Source organism: Poecilia mexicana, unplaced genomic scaffold (genome assembly GCF_051168715.1).
Source record: "Poecilia mexicana isolate PSO_F unplaced genomic scaffold, ASM5116871v1 scaffold_17, whole genome shotgun sequence".
NCBI lineage: Eukaryota > Metazoa > Chordata > Actinopteri > Cyprinodontiformes > Poeciliidae > Poecilia > Poecilia mexicana.
In genome coordinates, this window is record NW_028263386.1 from 3,427,303 (window position 1) to 3,442,946 (window position 15,644).

General features: G+C 41.1%; 1 protein-coding gene across 3 annotated transcripts in view; it reads left to right on the plus strand.

The window, feature by feature from the left end:
- The window catches only part of LOC106905193 (nuclear receptor coactivator 2), a 52,442-nt gene that overhangs the window by 26,674 nt on the left and 10,124 nt on the right, over window positions 1-15,644 (plus strand). For all 3 annotated transcript variants that reach the window (XM_014969861.2, XM_088014343.1, XM_088014342.1), the window contains 13 exons: window positions 599-771; window positions 5,632-5,735; window positions 7,877-8,054; window positions 8,336-8,524; window positions 9,648-9,749; window positions 9,956-10,096; window positions 10,227-10,374; window positions 10,568-11,798; window positions 14,078-14,300; window positions 14,417-14,617; window positions 14,748-14,927; window positions 15,014-15,122; window positions 15,204-15,372. In XM_014969861.2, the coding sequence (XP_014825347.2) occupies window positions 599-771; window positions 5,632-5,735; window positions 7,877-8,054; window positions 8,336-8,524; window positions 9,648-9,749; window positions 9,956-10,096; window positions 10,227-10,374; window positions 10,568-11,798; window positions 14,078-14,300; window positions 14,417-14,617; window positions 14,748-14,927; window positions 15,014-15,122; window positions 15,204-15,372 (3,148 nt within the window). The remainder of the gene's footprint in view (window positions 1-598; window positions 772-5,631; window positions 5,736-7,876; window positions 8,055-8,335; window positions 8,525-9,647; window positions 9,750-9,955; window positions 10,097-10,226; window positions 10,375-10,567; window positions 11,799-14,077; window positions 14,301-14,416; window positions 14,618-14,747; window positions 14,928-15,013; window positions 15,123-15,203; window positions 15,373-15,644) is intronic.

Genomic DNA, 15,644 nt, shown 5'->3' on the forward strand with positions numbered 1-15,644 from the left:
AGTAGAAGAAATTTGGTACATAATTTGTATCTTTTCTTAAATGAAATTCTGAAAATTAGTTTTACATTTCAACCCCATTTTCTCTCTTACAGCTAATTTAATCTCAGTATAAAAACGGAAACAAAAGGTTCTTAGATGCTATTAGAGTAAAAACAGCACCATGAAGACCAATGAACAGGAACAAATGCATAAAGATTACTATCTTACAAAATGTAAAGCACTTTAAAGGTATTTCACATTTGTTATAAATGAAGGATTGCTGTTAATGGTGGTTCAGGAAGTAAACAGTTGTGGTTCATTTTTACAGACAATAGTTTATGTAATGACACAAGTTGTCATAATGATGCTCAGTTCTTTGCACAGAGGTCATATTTCTCATTAATGTCAGGTCACTGATAGGTCACAAAGTTAATTCAGGGTCACCAGGCAGGTCTTTGTCTCACAAAAAAGCTGGTCAGTGCACAAAGACAAAAGCTTTTCAGATGTAATGTCCAGCTTTGTACAGTGATGTTTGTCTTCACAATTTCCACCACTTAGTTCTTTTTTCTCCAGTTGAGTTTGATTCATGTTTCTGGCGTCATTCCCTGCTGTCCTGCAGCCCGAAGCGAAGCACCGAGAGGCGCAACAGGGAGCAGGAGAACAAATACATCGAGGAGCTGGCAGAGCTGATCTTTGCCAACATCAACGACATCGACGACCTCAACGTCAAGCCCGACAAATGTGCCATCCTCAAAGAGACGGTGAAGCAGATCAGGCAGATCAAGGAGCAGGGTGAGCTTTTGTGTCGCTTCTTCCTTTTTTTGAAGGATTTGGTGTTGGATCCTCAGCCCTGCTAGATTAAATAGGAGAACATTGCTTCACAAAAATCACTGCTTTCTACCTATTCAGAGCGGAGAAATCAAGAAAATTATTAATATGATTTTATTTTTCCTTGGGCAGCAGTATACAAAGAATAGTTTTCTATTTCTGAATTTATTTTGATTAACATTGTCTAAAATTTAAAAAGTATAGAATTTACTAGATATTGGTTTGGATGTTTTTCAGTGAATAAAGTAGCATAAGCAAACATAGCCGATGCCTGGATAGACAAGATCATACACCAGTTTAACCGCTTAAAGTTTATTTTTATTGCACGTTTCAGCAACAAGGCAGTTCACATCATATTTTGCTAGTTAAAAAACGATCAATGTTGAGGTTTAGAAATTTTCAGCTGTTCCTGAAGGCAACATGTTTAACTGTTGGGGAAAATCCTCAGAACAGCATTTTATATGATCAGCACTGAGTTTGGGCTGATTGGATGCTACTGTTAGCCATTAGCGCTAACTAATTTTAAGGCAGTTTTGAGAACAGGTGCCACTTTTCCCAGCTCATTAATGGGGTTTTTGTTATGGTAGTTTCTGGACTTTCCAGTTTCAGATGTCCTGAATAAAGAAATTGAACGGCTGCATAAGCAATTTAATTTGTTTTTCCATTAGAGTGTCACAAGCAGCTTATTTTCTCAGATAACCATTTATTTATCACTAAGTGGGCCTTTCAGTGTTTCCCGCCATGAAAGGGGAACATCTGCTAGAAGAGAGTGTGATAGCTGTGGGTACTAGAAGAGCTCAGAACTGATGTTTATAAAACTGAAATCTCAAGAGCCAACGTAGACTCCTTAAATTTAAAAAGTAAATAGAAAACAATCCCCTTCACAGTGGGAGCCCACAGACTGTGAAAGGACTGTAATGGTGAGACAGCCTCTGCTGGAGCGCTTATATAAGAGTGACCAACATGAAATGAGCCTGCAGAGAGAAGCAGGAGGATCTGCTCCTCCGATCTGTCCCTCACTTTCTCTTAAGCTTTACTATTTCTTCACAATGTTCTCACCTTTTTACACTCTTCTGCCTCTTATTTAATCCTCTTTGCATAAATGTCACAATTTTACAAACCATCATTTTAATATTTGCAATCACTTAATGGATTTCTCATTATTTTCGTTCTTCCTCCTGTCTGTTCTGTTTTCAAATTTTGTCTGCAATCTTCTCTCTTTCTCTTTACTTGATTCCTCTTCCTGTTTGGCTCCAGTTCTTTTTCTTGGTCTTTTTTTCTTTTGTCTTGGTTATTCTACTCATTAAACACATTTTCTCCCTTCAGTTTTTTCATTTTTGCTTTCTTTCTTTCTGTTGCAATGGAGAACACATCAGATATTAAAAAGAAAGGAGGCATCCTTTCTTTTTAATATCTGCACTTTTACCTGGTTAGATTTTTCTTTTATTTTCTAATCTTGTTCTTTTTAACCCACAGCTCCAAGTTTGAATACAAAAAATATGGACATGAATGTGAAAGCAATTTGGGTGATTTCATTGATATTTACTTAACATTATACATAACTGCATTTATTTTGGGTTGAAAACATCTCTGAAGCATGATGCTGCCACCACCAAGTTTGACAGATGAGATCTAGTGTTGTAAGAATTAGAAATTTCTTTCAAGTATTTTTCCCCTGAGGAGGGAAAGTTTCCCCAGACTTTGAGAAACTCAGACATAAAATCATTAAAATCATTTCTGGACTTGGATTTTGTCGTTATTCTAGAGTCTGTTCAGTCCAGTGACAGTTGCCAAAAAATTACATTATAGGGAAACAGAGAAACTACTAGCTGCACCTGAACTTCATCACCAGTTATTAAATGATTGGATTCATCTTTACTGTGTGGAAGTTATTTTGTTTTAAATTATTCTATTCATTTTTATGTTCTTGAAAAGACTCCATAATAACTCAAAATGTATATTTATACACATACGACATTCATGCCTGTTGTGAGTGTAGAAACTTCGGACTTGAACGCGCGTCCTGTCATCTTTCCTTTCATCTGTTCATCTCTCGCTTGCTCATCTCCTCCTTTTGTGCCTGCAGTCACCCAGTTGGTGTCCATGTGTCATTGCACTGTTTGCATCTGAAAACAACAGCTGAATAAGCACGGGGATAATGCTCAAGTCACACAGCTGTGAGGTCAACAGCAGAAAAACACACTATTGTTGAGGAACATTTAACTGATGAGCAGGTTTTTTTAAGAACAGTAAAAAGGAATAGGGAATGAAGAAAATACCACTGGAAAAATGTTCATCCTGTGCTCAAATCAGTTTCCAGTTTAGTTTTTACACTAATCTTTAGGTTAACCGCACTCTCAGATTGCAAAGGAATAAATGCATGTATTGGTGTAGGATACAAATGCTACACAAATGTTATGGTGCAATTCCTAATATTTAGCTTGTTGGGTGTAAATACTTTGTACCTGAAATGTCAGATAGAGCCGCACTGATTGAAGTTTCACCACCAGAGAGAGAGAAAAGAAGCAATATTATTAGGACAGATTGACACAAAATCATCAAAGTTCATGGCCAATCTGTTTATTCATAACCATTATCCAAATGACATAACTCATTAAAAGTTAGGGAGTTTTGGCTTTTGGGTAAAATTAATGGAAAACTTGCAAACTTCAATACAATGACACGATGAAAGTAGGGTATTTAAGTAGAAGCATACAATGATGAGTCCCCTCAGTCACACAATGTATTGGAACAAAAGCCAACAACAGTGGGTTGTGCCAAAACAAAAAGTCTCAATGTCTCACTACCATGTGGCCTTGAGGAGCTGCTTGACAACGACGTCTCATGCTGTTCACAAGTCGACTTATTGTCTGCTGAGGCGTCCCACTCTTCATGAGGGGCGGTCCTCGGGTCATTGAGGGTCTGGGGTACAGTTACAAACCTCTTCTTGATGACTCAGCTGGTCTGAGGCCTTTTCTATGGGATCCAGGTCTGAAGAAAATGCAGATCACTTTGTTACAGGTTCAACAGTTTACAGCTGCTGTTCCCTAATGATGCATTGTCGTCCATAAAGATGAGATTAGGTCTGGGTTGTTCATACAAGGGTGCAATGACAATGGATTGTTATTCAGGTAGTATCGACTTTTCACTAAAGCATTCACAAAATGAAGGGCAGTTCTGTTTTCACTAAACACACCTGTCCACACAGTAAAACTACTGACACCAAAGGCTCATTTGGTGACAGCGGTGGCTGGTGCACATCATAGAACAGCACTGAGACTAACGGACTGCGCTGTGGTCAGGTGCCCTGCAGGTCTGGCGTGACTCCTGGGTGCCTCTCACCTCCCTGAAATTTCCTGGGAGTTAAGTGTCATTGAACTGGACGTTTCTATTCGTTTCTATGATTCTTTATGTGTCTCTTTGTCTCTGTTGCAATCTTCTGATGACACTCTAAGCTCAGCGGCTGCTTCCGTCTGAGAGCATCCTCTTTGAAACCTGGCAATGGTGAGGTACTGTGGATCAGTTGTTAGATGTCATCTTGGTCTAATGATATCAAAATGTCAGCAGTCTGGTTGCCATTTAAATACCAATTCTGACTGAAAAAGAAAATGTAGTGTTTGATTCATGTATTTAGTCGTTAAGCTTCTTGTTGGAGAACAGCAAGTTGTGCAGGAAGTACTTGAACATTGAACTGTTGGACATGTGGATTCAAAAGTATAAGGAAGGTCACATTAAGTTCACCTGTAAAGGTTACAGTGTGGTTTCGGCTCATCTGAAAGCTGAATATCCCTTGCTTTTATGAGTTGTGTAAATGAAAACTGCTGCTTGGCTCGTGTGCTGGAAGTGCTGCTGAATGAAGTTAATTTGAGCTAATGAGTTGTGCACTGGGTAATAAGGAAGATATGCGGCACCAAACTGTTAAGTTGTTTATGGGCAATCCTGAAATATGTCAGCTGTCGAGAAGTTCACAGAGGATTTGTTTTAATTTATTCACTAGAGATGATTCTTTTGTTCTTTTTGAGGAAAAAAAATAGGAAACTCAAACATAAAATCAAGTCTGGTGAAATAAATTGTAATAACAAATTTTATGGATTAAATAAACTTTGGCAATGCCTTGAATTCCCTCCTGCTTGCACTGTAGTGCCATTCCAGGCTCTGCAGTGACAGAGTTTTAAAGGCTGATGACTCCACAGCTCCAGTCCCACAAAAGGAATGTCAGCTATGTGGCCGAATGGGGCCATGGGAGGCTTAACAGTCCGGTGGTACGGCCATGAAGGAAAGGGAAAAAGTTGGTGCAAAAATGTACAGGAAAATTGTGCAGTGAGCCGTGCTGTGAAAACCATGCCAGCCACTCAAATCTCCATGTCCTCTCACTGATTTCCACTCTTTGTTTTAGAGTTGAGGTATAACCGTGAGGTTAACTTTACCAGAAGAGAACGGCTTTCCAAAGAATGCAACATGTGGAAGGTCTTCATGCCCTGTGTATGAAAACACAAAGTGGGTGCGTGGGTGACGGCTTCATCAAGATAAAAACAACACTGTCAGCATTGTCTGCTTAAACAGACGACCTACGGCAAAAGCTTTACCATAACAAACTGCTTTTCCTACAAGGAGACATTTAACATACAAAATTATTTATTTTGATCTGTGTCTTCAGATTTGACATGTCCCTTTGACCACAGCATTAATTATTCAAGCATTTATAACATTCTTTTCTCACTGACAGGCTCTATTATCTTAACTTAAAGGTGACGAGAGATAAAAACATGACAAAAATCCCCTGATCCCCTTTTGAACCACCTGCTTTTATGTTGCTCATCTCAGAAAAGACTCTGGTGGCTAATGCAGAGGAGGTGCAGAAGGCAGACGTCTCCTCCACTGGGCAGGCCGTCATCGATAAAGACACTCTCGGGCCAATGATGCTGGAGGTAGGTCCAACTGTCTATGTTTTTTAAAACCCTTCTCTCAATATTTTGTGAATGTGTCCTACCTTGAATGTGAGTGCAATCTAATGTGGAAGATGCTCACGTGGGATCAAGCATGTTACACCAACGGGTTTTCAATCCTGCAGACTTATAACACAAACTTTGATCTTATTGTTAGGGTAAATAATAAAAAAAAAATCTAAACAGGAATAGCCTTAAAAGTTGCTTTAATGAAACCTGTAATTTCTCGAGTCTTTCTTCTGGTGTTAGAAAATCAAACAAAAATTCTCATTCTTTCTTGAAAGTGATGATACTTCCTGGAAGGTTTGCGTAGGAACCTGGTGTGACTCCTTGGCCAGCAGTAATACCTGTGCAGCAATCTGCGATCAGTCTCCATGGTAACCAGCCTCCATGGCTGGCTCCTCCTCTGCCATTACCAGATCAACTTTTAAATCGGTTACTCATCACAGGATTAACATATTTCACAGTAGACGCGCTGCACTGCCATCTTGATTGAAAATGAGCTAATAGGAAGCTCTAGTGCCAGACATGTTGCTATGGGAACACTAGTAAACAAAAACACAGCAGTCTCTTTACTGCTGGAGGAAATGCTCTATGTGGGCAGAGAAAAGCAATAGTGTAATGTTTCAGTCAACTCTGAACTAGTCTCGGCTGCCCAGCCTTTATCTCGAAGACACCACATTATGTGCGTCTTCACTGGGCCAGTTCAGCCTGTCGGGCCGCCCCTCAGGAGATAGGCATGTCCCTCTCTCTGCCCTACATACTTCCCTGAAGGCCATCCTTATCTTTAATAAAATAATAATAAAAAAGTCTTTATTAGAGTGTAGAGTTAAAAACCAACTTGATTTTCCTAGAAAAAGACAGGCTGCTGCAGATGTGAGCCATTCTTGAAATAGTCCAGTAACTTCCTTAGATTTCATAATAATTATTAGATCAGCTGCATGTGTCTAAGTCCCCTTTCCTAACCTTAGCTGTACAAAAAGACACAGCACAGATAAATAATTATTTATTACATGAAAACAAAATGTAAGTACAGAAAAATACCCAGATATACGCATAATGTGTAAGATCTTATATTTAAATGGCTCTATTACTGTGTCTTTTGAATGTAATGTAGCTCAGGAAATCAATATGCTATTTGGAAATGTAATCCAGTTATTCAGTTTTTACTTTCATATCAAAAGGTGAAGTTACTCTGCCTACTCTGAGCAGCAGTTCTCCACAGATCTAATCCACTCTGAATGCATCAACGTGTAGCCATGCTCCTGAACAAACGGGACAAACTCCATCCTGAGGGAGACGCTCAGCCTAGAACACCTTTCTGACTGGATCTAGTGTTGCTCTACACGTGACTAGTGGAGATAAGAGCTCTGCTGACTGACAGTGGAGCCTAAGTATGTCCGTGCACGAGTGAGAGATGACGTTTACCATGGGACCCAGCGAGGTATAAATACCTTTGGGAAAAGCCAGATTAGAAAGGAAGGGGCGGAGCCTGACCCCATACACACAGACTAACTATATATGTAGTATTCAGAAGCACCACCGTTGGCAAAGGTGTCTGCTTGGGGTCTGGAAGATAAACATTAACATGCAGTCAACATTTCAATTTATGTTTTTTCAGCAGCAGTGCAAATGAATGCTTGCATAGATTGAGTTATGTAAAACAGAATGAAATGCAGCAAAGGTGTTTCCTCCTTTGAACTTATTAATTTTCACAATGTTATAGAAATATATTCATCCATCCATTTTCTATACCAGCTTTTCCTTTGCTACTTAATATTCTGCACAGAATAAAGTTGTGTAACTCAGGTAATGTTTCTGGCACATTTATTTTTAAAATACAGTGGAAGCTGTTTATTACCAACAAAATGTTGAGTTTCATTATGAAGCCATTAATGTTTTACAATATATTTTGAGCTAAGCTTCTTATCATCAATGTTTCTTCTTTTCTCTTAATAAAACCAAATAAACTGTATTTGCAATTAATTAATTTCCTTATTACTTCCACTCCTAAACTTCCCCAGATCTTTTTAATTATCTTTTTTCTTTCTCTTTGTCATTTATCCTTTTTTTTACATTTTACCATCATGCCCGTCACTTTTGCCCATCTCTTCTGCCCTCAGGCCCTGGACGGCTTCTTCTTTGTTGTGAACATGGAGGGAAACATCGTGTTTGTGTCGGAGAACGTCAGCCAGTATTTGCGCTACCAGCAGGAGGAGCTGATGAACACCAGCGTCTACAGTGTGCTGCATGTTGGAGACCATGCAGAGTTCATCAAGAACCTTTTGCCTAAGAGTCTGGGTGAGGAAATTGGTAAATTTGCCACAATATAGTGTATTTACTTCATTTTGGAGTTTTTCAAAAGCTTTTCAAGTGTGTAAGTTAACTTTTCTTCTGTGAACATATTTTGTAAAAATCTCTAAATTCTTCTAAAGTAATATGTTTTAGTGTCATTTTAGTGTTTCTGATTTCTTTAAACTTGTCAACTGTGTTGTATTGGACAGTAGATTCATAACAAACTTTACATCCTAAATAATTATGTTTATTACATTTTCCTGTTTTTTTGTGTCTTTGTCATGCAGTCAGTCATCGCAGCACCGACTCCTCCAACAGGAACAGTCACACCTTTAACTGTCGTATGCTGGTCAACCCTCACGCCGACGGCGAAGCGCACCAGGCCGTCGATCAGCAGGACGCAGCGCAGCAGAAATACGAGACCATGCAGTGTTTCGCCGTCTCTGAACCAAAGTCTATCAAGGAAGAGGGGGAAGGTATGCTTGTTTTTCTAACCTTGTCTTTAATTTTGTCTATTTTGTACTTTAAATGTTTTTTCTTCTCATTCTTGTTTGTTCTGCTAATTAGCCGAAAATTGCTTTGGTTTTTCTTTTTTACCTGGATTTGGTCTGCCTTTCGAAAACCATCTTGTTATGTTTGTGAATTTTCTTTACACATTTCCACTGCTCAAGAAATCATTTTCTGCTGCTTTTCCTCATCTCTTCGTCTGAGCCTTGACTTTCTGTCACTTTCCCATCACTCGTCCCAGTGCTGCCCTCCCAGTCTCCTGTGTCCTGTCCTCCTTCCGTCACCACTTCTCTCTGCCTCCCCTCCCATCTACTGGGAGAGACTAATTAGTGTGTGGCACTTTGTCAGCTTCCCATCTAATCCAGTCACACACACATGAACACGGGGGAGAAGAATGTGTCTGCCACTCTAATTTTAGACGTCTGACAGCCAGATATTTTGCCAATCTCTCCCCTGACACGATGAGGATATCTGGTGGACAGGCAGAGGTTTGCAGGCTGACTTGAAGTTGCATCACTCTGTTGGTTGACTTGTTAGTACGACCAGATAGATTTTGATTTATTTGTCAGTAATGAATCTTGTTAATTCAGACCAAGTGGAAGGTTTCTGAACATGAACTCCCTGTTAGGATCATGCATCTCTCTCCTCTGCCCCTGAACTCTTCTTACAACACTGGTGGAAAACAGCATTCTGAGAATAATTGGAAAGCTATTGATTAACCCACTTACAAAGATGAGTAGAAACCTTCAGAAGTAAAATGTAAAAAAATAACGAGTCGATATTTGTTTACAGGACTGTAGATACGAGGACGTTAATGATGGCTGTTGATTATTAGGTCAGACGCGTTTTTAACTTTTATTAATGCAAATAATGTAGAGCTCTGGACAGACAGCTGGCGAGGTTTTCTAATTTGTGAAAATACTAAAATTATAAAGGGCTCAGAGGTAAAATAATTCTATCCAACAGAGACGGCCACACACAGCCGAGCAGGAAAACCCAAGCCTGGATGAGATCAGTGTTGCTGTGTGTTGTGATGTAGCCTTTGCCATATATAGTTATGGAATTACTGACAGTTTTTCCTCAACAATACAGATTTCCAGTCGTGTCTCATCTGTGTGGCGAGAAGAGTTCCTGTCAAAGAGAGGCCTGTGATGCCGGCGTACGAGAGCTTCACAACACGACAGGACCTTCAAGGTACGGCATGGCTGACGCACTGGGCTGTTAAAATACTGTGACGTTTTGCACTGTGTGAGTCAATTTCCATAACATAATATTAGTCTACATATTTACATTTGGCACTCAAAACGAACATGCTCTGTGTTCATAGGCAAGGTTAGGCTAAAGGCTTATTTTTTATCTGTAAAATTCTAGAAACCAATTTGTTGTGTTAACCTGTTCAGGTAAGATCACCTCTCTGGACACCAGTGTGCTTCGGGCATCTATGAAGCCCGGCTGGGAAGACCTGGTCCGGCGCTGCATCCAGAAGTTCCACCTGCAGAGTGACGGGGAGATTTCCTTTGCCAAGAAACACCAGCAAGAAGGTTGGCATAATGTCTCCTCACTAAATTTACATTACATTTTGAGTTTTTGGATCTCTCAGATCCAAAAAGATCAAATATCACAGCAGGTTTCTTTAATCGACACCCTGTTTTTTTCTCTGTCTGTATGCAGTATTAAAGAACGGCCATGCCCTCAGCCCATTGTACAGATTCTCCCTGGCAGATGGCACCATAGTTTCTGCTCACACAAAGAGCAAACTGGTCCGTTCTCCAGGCACCAATGAACCGCAGCTCTATATGTCGCTGCACATCCTGCAGAGGTAACCCCCCCTTTTCCTGACTTTTACTCTCCTTTCACACACAAACCTGGTAGTAAAACCGTCAGCCACTGCAGTCCTGCATCAAACACCCACTGAAAATCATATCTGGGAATACTGTGCACATTAAAAAGTCAAAAGAAAAAAGTTCCTTTGAACTCAAATGGTACAAACCATTTCTCAACTTTTCTTCCAGGGAAAACCTGGGGGGCATGGCTACAGACATTCCCAGTGGTCAGGACTCGGCCAAGTCAGTGACCCCAACAAGTATGAGCGGGTCCTTCCCCTCACCTGATGCCAGCGTCGCCGGCAACAGCCATCACTCCACCGGAGCCTCCTCCACCCCTGGACGTGGTTTTGGGTCTGTTCCAGGAAGGGCCATCACACCTCAGGGAAACGGCCACGCTCTGAAGCTGGGCAGCCCTTCTGGCCAAGGAAGTCCAAGCGTCAGCTCAGGGGTCCAGAGTGCCATGTTGTCTCCTCGTCATCGCCAGAGTCCCAGCGCTGCCGCAAGTAGCAGCAACTGCAGTAGCCCTCATCTCCTCCAACATACGCCTGGATCTTTCTCCCCTGCAGCTGGTTTGCATTCACCTCCATCCGTGTGCAGCACCACAGGAAACAACCAAAGTTTTAACTCCCTCAGCGCGCTGCAGGCTCTCAGCCAGGGCGCCAGGATTTCCCCAGGGCTCGCTGACGGACAGCATCCAGAGTCACCTGACAGAAAACCAGCCGCTCTTCAGAGTAATCTTCACAGCAACAAACCTGGTAGCCAAATTAGCAAGAGCAGTCTCAGCTTAGAGACTGACTTGTTTGGAACTTTTGAAGAGCAGGAAGAGTTTTTGTCATCCCATGACGGTTCACAGGCTGATGGGAAAGATGTTGATCCTGACACTCTGGGCGGTAACGGAAACCTTGCTGATCTTGCCGATGCTGCAAACCACCATCTGACCACCAAAGGCCACACCAAGTTGCTGCAGCTCCTCACCACTAAGTTAGAACCCTCTGATCCTTCCTCACCACCAGGTCCCATAGGAGATGACCAGAGCTGTAAGGACCAGCTGTGTGGAGGCGCCGGACATAACAACCAAACCACCTCATTAAAGGAGAAACACAAAATTCTCCACCGGCTGCTGCAGAACAGCACCTCACCTGTGGAGCTGGCCAAGCTAACGGCGGAGGCTACGGGAAAAGATCCTATTGGTCCAGAGTCCGCCTCAGGGGACAGCATGGCTGCTCTTAGTGAACTCTGCACCAAACAGGAGCCGGGGAGCCAGGGAAAGAAAGACAATGCATTGCTGCGCTATCTTCTGGATAGGGATGATAATGGCATCCTCGACAAAGCCATCAAAATGGAACCAAACGACGGACTCAAGCTGACCTGCATTAAGACGGAGAAGCAGGATGAAGGTTTTAATTTGGCTGAACAGGTAAGAATTCAGGCAGTTTATCTAGAGAGGAAAAATCTAATTCTACACGGTGTCTACCTCTTAACTTGTCTGGGTAGAGCTTTCATTTAGATTGACTTTCGTAATTTTGATGAAACTTGGCAAAAAAACAAGAAAAAAGAACTTCCACATCTTCATCATTGCCTCAATACTCAGGAATTAAAGTGAGAAATGTACATAAATTATTACACTGTCCTTTTATTTTACTGAAACAAAGAAAGAAGATGTAGAAACAACATGTGACAAACTTAGCAAACACCTTGCATCAGTTAAACCGTCTTTTTCAGTGGTAGGGTTATGGTTATGGTCTTTGGTTCAGTAGGAAATGGTTTTACTCCAGTTAACAGACCTTTGTAGTTTATTGAAACCTGTGGACAAACATTTAAGTTAGGCTCCTATTAAGTTGAGGCTTGGACTTTGATTGGGTTAACATCTTCAAACTAGATGGCCGCTCATTTGGCCACTCTAGAATATTAAAGAGGCCGGGTCCTGTGCAAACACCGGCCCAGATCCACAGCCCTGCCTTGTCCTTAAAAGTCAGGTTGTTTAAAGTGATTCTGACTAGTAAAAGTCTTACTTGCAGCTGACAGGAGTCTGGAGTAAATTTACAGAAACTAAAACTTTGCTTTACATGATGTCATGTAAAGCAAAGTTCATTGAGTTTGCACTTTTTGTCTTGTTTGGAAAGAGCATGTGGATTGGCAAACATTAAGACAGTTCAATGAGTGAAAGGCAGATGGCAGAGGTTCAGTTTCCAAACAAAGGATCTGACCACCCGACCAGTGGTGCGTCCGGCGAAGGGGAAGTTGGAGCCAGAGAAGAAGAGAGTTTTACCCAAACTCCACAAAAGAAAGCCTTTTCCATGAAGGGGGTTTTTGTTAAGTGGTTATTAAATCTGTTGTGATTGTGACTTACCAGCTTACCAAAAATATTAAAATGTCAATTTGGATAGTTTAATATCATGCAGTTTTTAAAAGATAGAGAAACATCAGTTAAGTTATTGAAATTATAAGAAAAATGCAGAAAGCAAAATCATTTATTCTTCCTAAAGATTTCAATTTCTTGAACTATTGTTTTTTAAACAAAAAAGATTGGGAGCTGACATGCAGTTAAGTTTTATAAGAATTAGAACTAATCAATCTTTGATCTGTATCAACTGCATTTACAATATCCACATCTGAACACTAATTTACTTCAACCACTGTCATGATTTGCTGGATTTTGACAAGAAAAATATCAAATTTAAAAAATTGAATAGGAGGTGTAGTTCAAAAGGAAGAGGAGGTGTTTATCATATTGTCTCATGATATGTTGTGTCTCATTGCATTGATGCAGATGCAATGCTTTTGTCGACCATTATGCCAATGATTTCAAATATAACCTCTAAATATTTTGCTGTCCTCACATGTAAAGCTTCCCAAACCTCTGTGCGTCCTACTGTACATCACACATGACCTCATTAGTGCTGCAAGCTTATTTTTAGCTCTCCACTCTATTCATCAGCCAAACAGCCCTAGGAAACCATATCTGTCCACTCTGTGTGTGTGTGTGTGTGTGTGTGTGTGTGTGTGTGTGTGTGTGTGTGTGTGTGTGTGTGTGTGTGTGTGTGTGTGTGTGTGTGTGTATAAAGAGTTGGGTTACGATGTGTTACTGGTGAGGGTTGAGTGGGATTTCCGTTTCTGTCAAAGTTGTCATCAGACTTGACTTATGATTCTTTGCTTAAAATCAGTTTGGAGAAGAAAAAAAAACATTTTAGAAAATAAATGTATTTTAATGCATTTAAATAAAGTTAAAGAAAATAAAGAAAAATGTAAAAAAGTAAAAAACCTAGACTAAAGTAAAATGAAATTAAATAAAGCAAAATGAAATGTGATAAAATGATGTAGATTAAAACAATCCGAACTTAAACCAAACATGTTTTAAAGGAGAGGCATTTTAAATTCAGGATGCCCATTTGTTACATCAATACCTTTTTCAAAACAAGAAAATCTTTTAGAATATTAAGATTTTCTCCTTTAAGGATCAGATGAAGTAGTTTTAGTTTAAAATCTTATTAAAACCGAACTTTTCTTGTAAAGGATTCAGTGGAAATGTGAATTTCTCTGATAAAAGGCAATGTTCTGCAGTTTAATTGTGCAAATCAGTTTTGATTGATCTCAAAATTTGCTTAGCAGGATTTTCATTAATGTCTTGAGTATGAGAGGATGTCATGGAAATAAATCTCTATAATAAATTGCTTTTATAATTGCGGCTACTTCCAGGCATCTGAGCTGGAGGACCTGCTGGAGGACCTGCAAAACAGCAGCCAGCAGCAGCTGTTCCCCAGTCAGCCTCCATCCTCTTCATCCTCTTCATCAGCCGTGCCAGCTGGCTCCTCTGTGGACAAACACACCATCATCACTGACATCCTGCAGATGAACGACACCGGCAGCAGCAGCAGCTCCCCCAGCCAGCACAGAGCCTTCCCTCCCATCGGAGCCGCAGGTACGTCCTCAAAGGGATGTTTCAGTATGTCCAGGTCTTTAAAATAAATCAGATGGATTAAATCTAATCACTCCTACCAACATTTTAATAGGAATGAAAACATGTTGTCATTGCAGCGAGCTTTAATGGTGTCAGGCCGGGCCAGGCCGGTCAGGGGGCCCCTCCAGGCCGGAGCATGTCTCTGGACAGCAGTATGGGCTCCAGCCCCACCAGGCCTTTCCCTCCTCAGCACAGAAACATTGGGCCATATTCCTTGCAGCAGCAAAGCATGATGGGAACCCACACCAGCATGAACCAGGCAGCAGTAACCAACACAGGTCAGACTGAACAGTCAGTGAATTTCTAAGCACTTTGTCTTCCCCAGAGCTTTGGGAAAGTGGAAAATGTATCTCTTAATTATGAAAAATGAAATGACATCAGAGGAATGTTCTTTCTTTCTTTCGGCAGGCCTTCGAGGCTCCATGCAGCAGGGCTGGGGCCCCCATGCTCCAACAGGGGGCAGTGCAGGACCCATGATGGCCCATGGAGTGAGTCGAATGGTACCCAACATGAATTCTGCACTCCCCACAAGAAGCAGTGGTCCAAATGTCTCCAGAGCTTTGGTCAGCATGCAGATGATGGGCAACGGTGGGAAGAATCAACCAGTCAGACGCTCCCAAACTGGCATCCATTTTGTGCAGACGTTGACATTTTTCCTTCGTTTGCCACCTTAGAGTTGGACATGGCAGCTCCGCCCTACCACCAGCAGCAGGCTCCGCCCAATCAGACGGCTCCGTGGCCAGACCGAATGATGATGATGGATCACTATGGAAACCAAAGCAGGTTTGACATTCAGTCCAGCCTAAAGCATAAAGGAAGAACGAGTTTTGATTTAGTTTAGTCTGATGAGAAGTTACCTTGCAGGCCACCGTACGGCGTCCCTCCGGAGGACGGGATTGGTTGCTGTGGTTCTGGATCTGAAGGGCAGACGGATGAAGGTGCTCTGCTGAACCAGCTGTGTTCGGTGCTGAAGGACTATGAGGGTCTGGAAGAGATAGATAAGATGCTGGGAATACCCACTCTGGCTGGACAGGTGAGCTTGGTCCAGTTTGCCTTAAAGAGACAGCACCAGAAATCCTGAATGCATTTCTGGACCTGCATTATTTAGCATGTATTATTTTTTATATGTATTGTTCCTGACAAATAAACTTCACCCATATTGAGGTTTTGAGAATAAACCAACAATAAAATGAAATGTTTTTGAATTGATGACATTCTTCATTAAAATAAACAAACTTTGGGTACTGTACTTCCATACAAATACACCTTAACTCTTTGTTTTTAATCATTACAATCATGAATTTC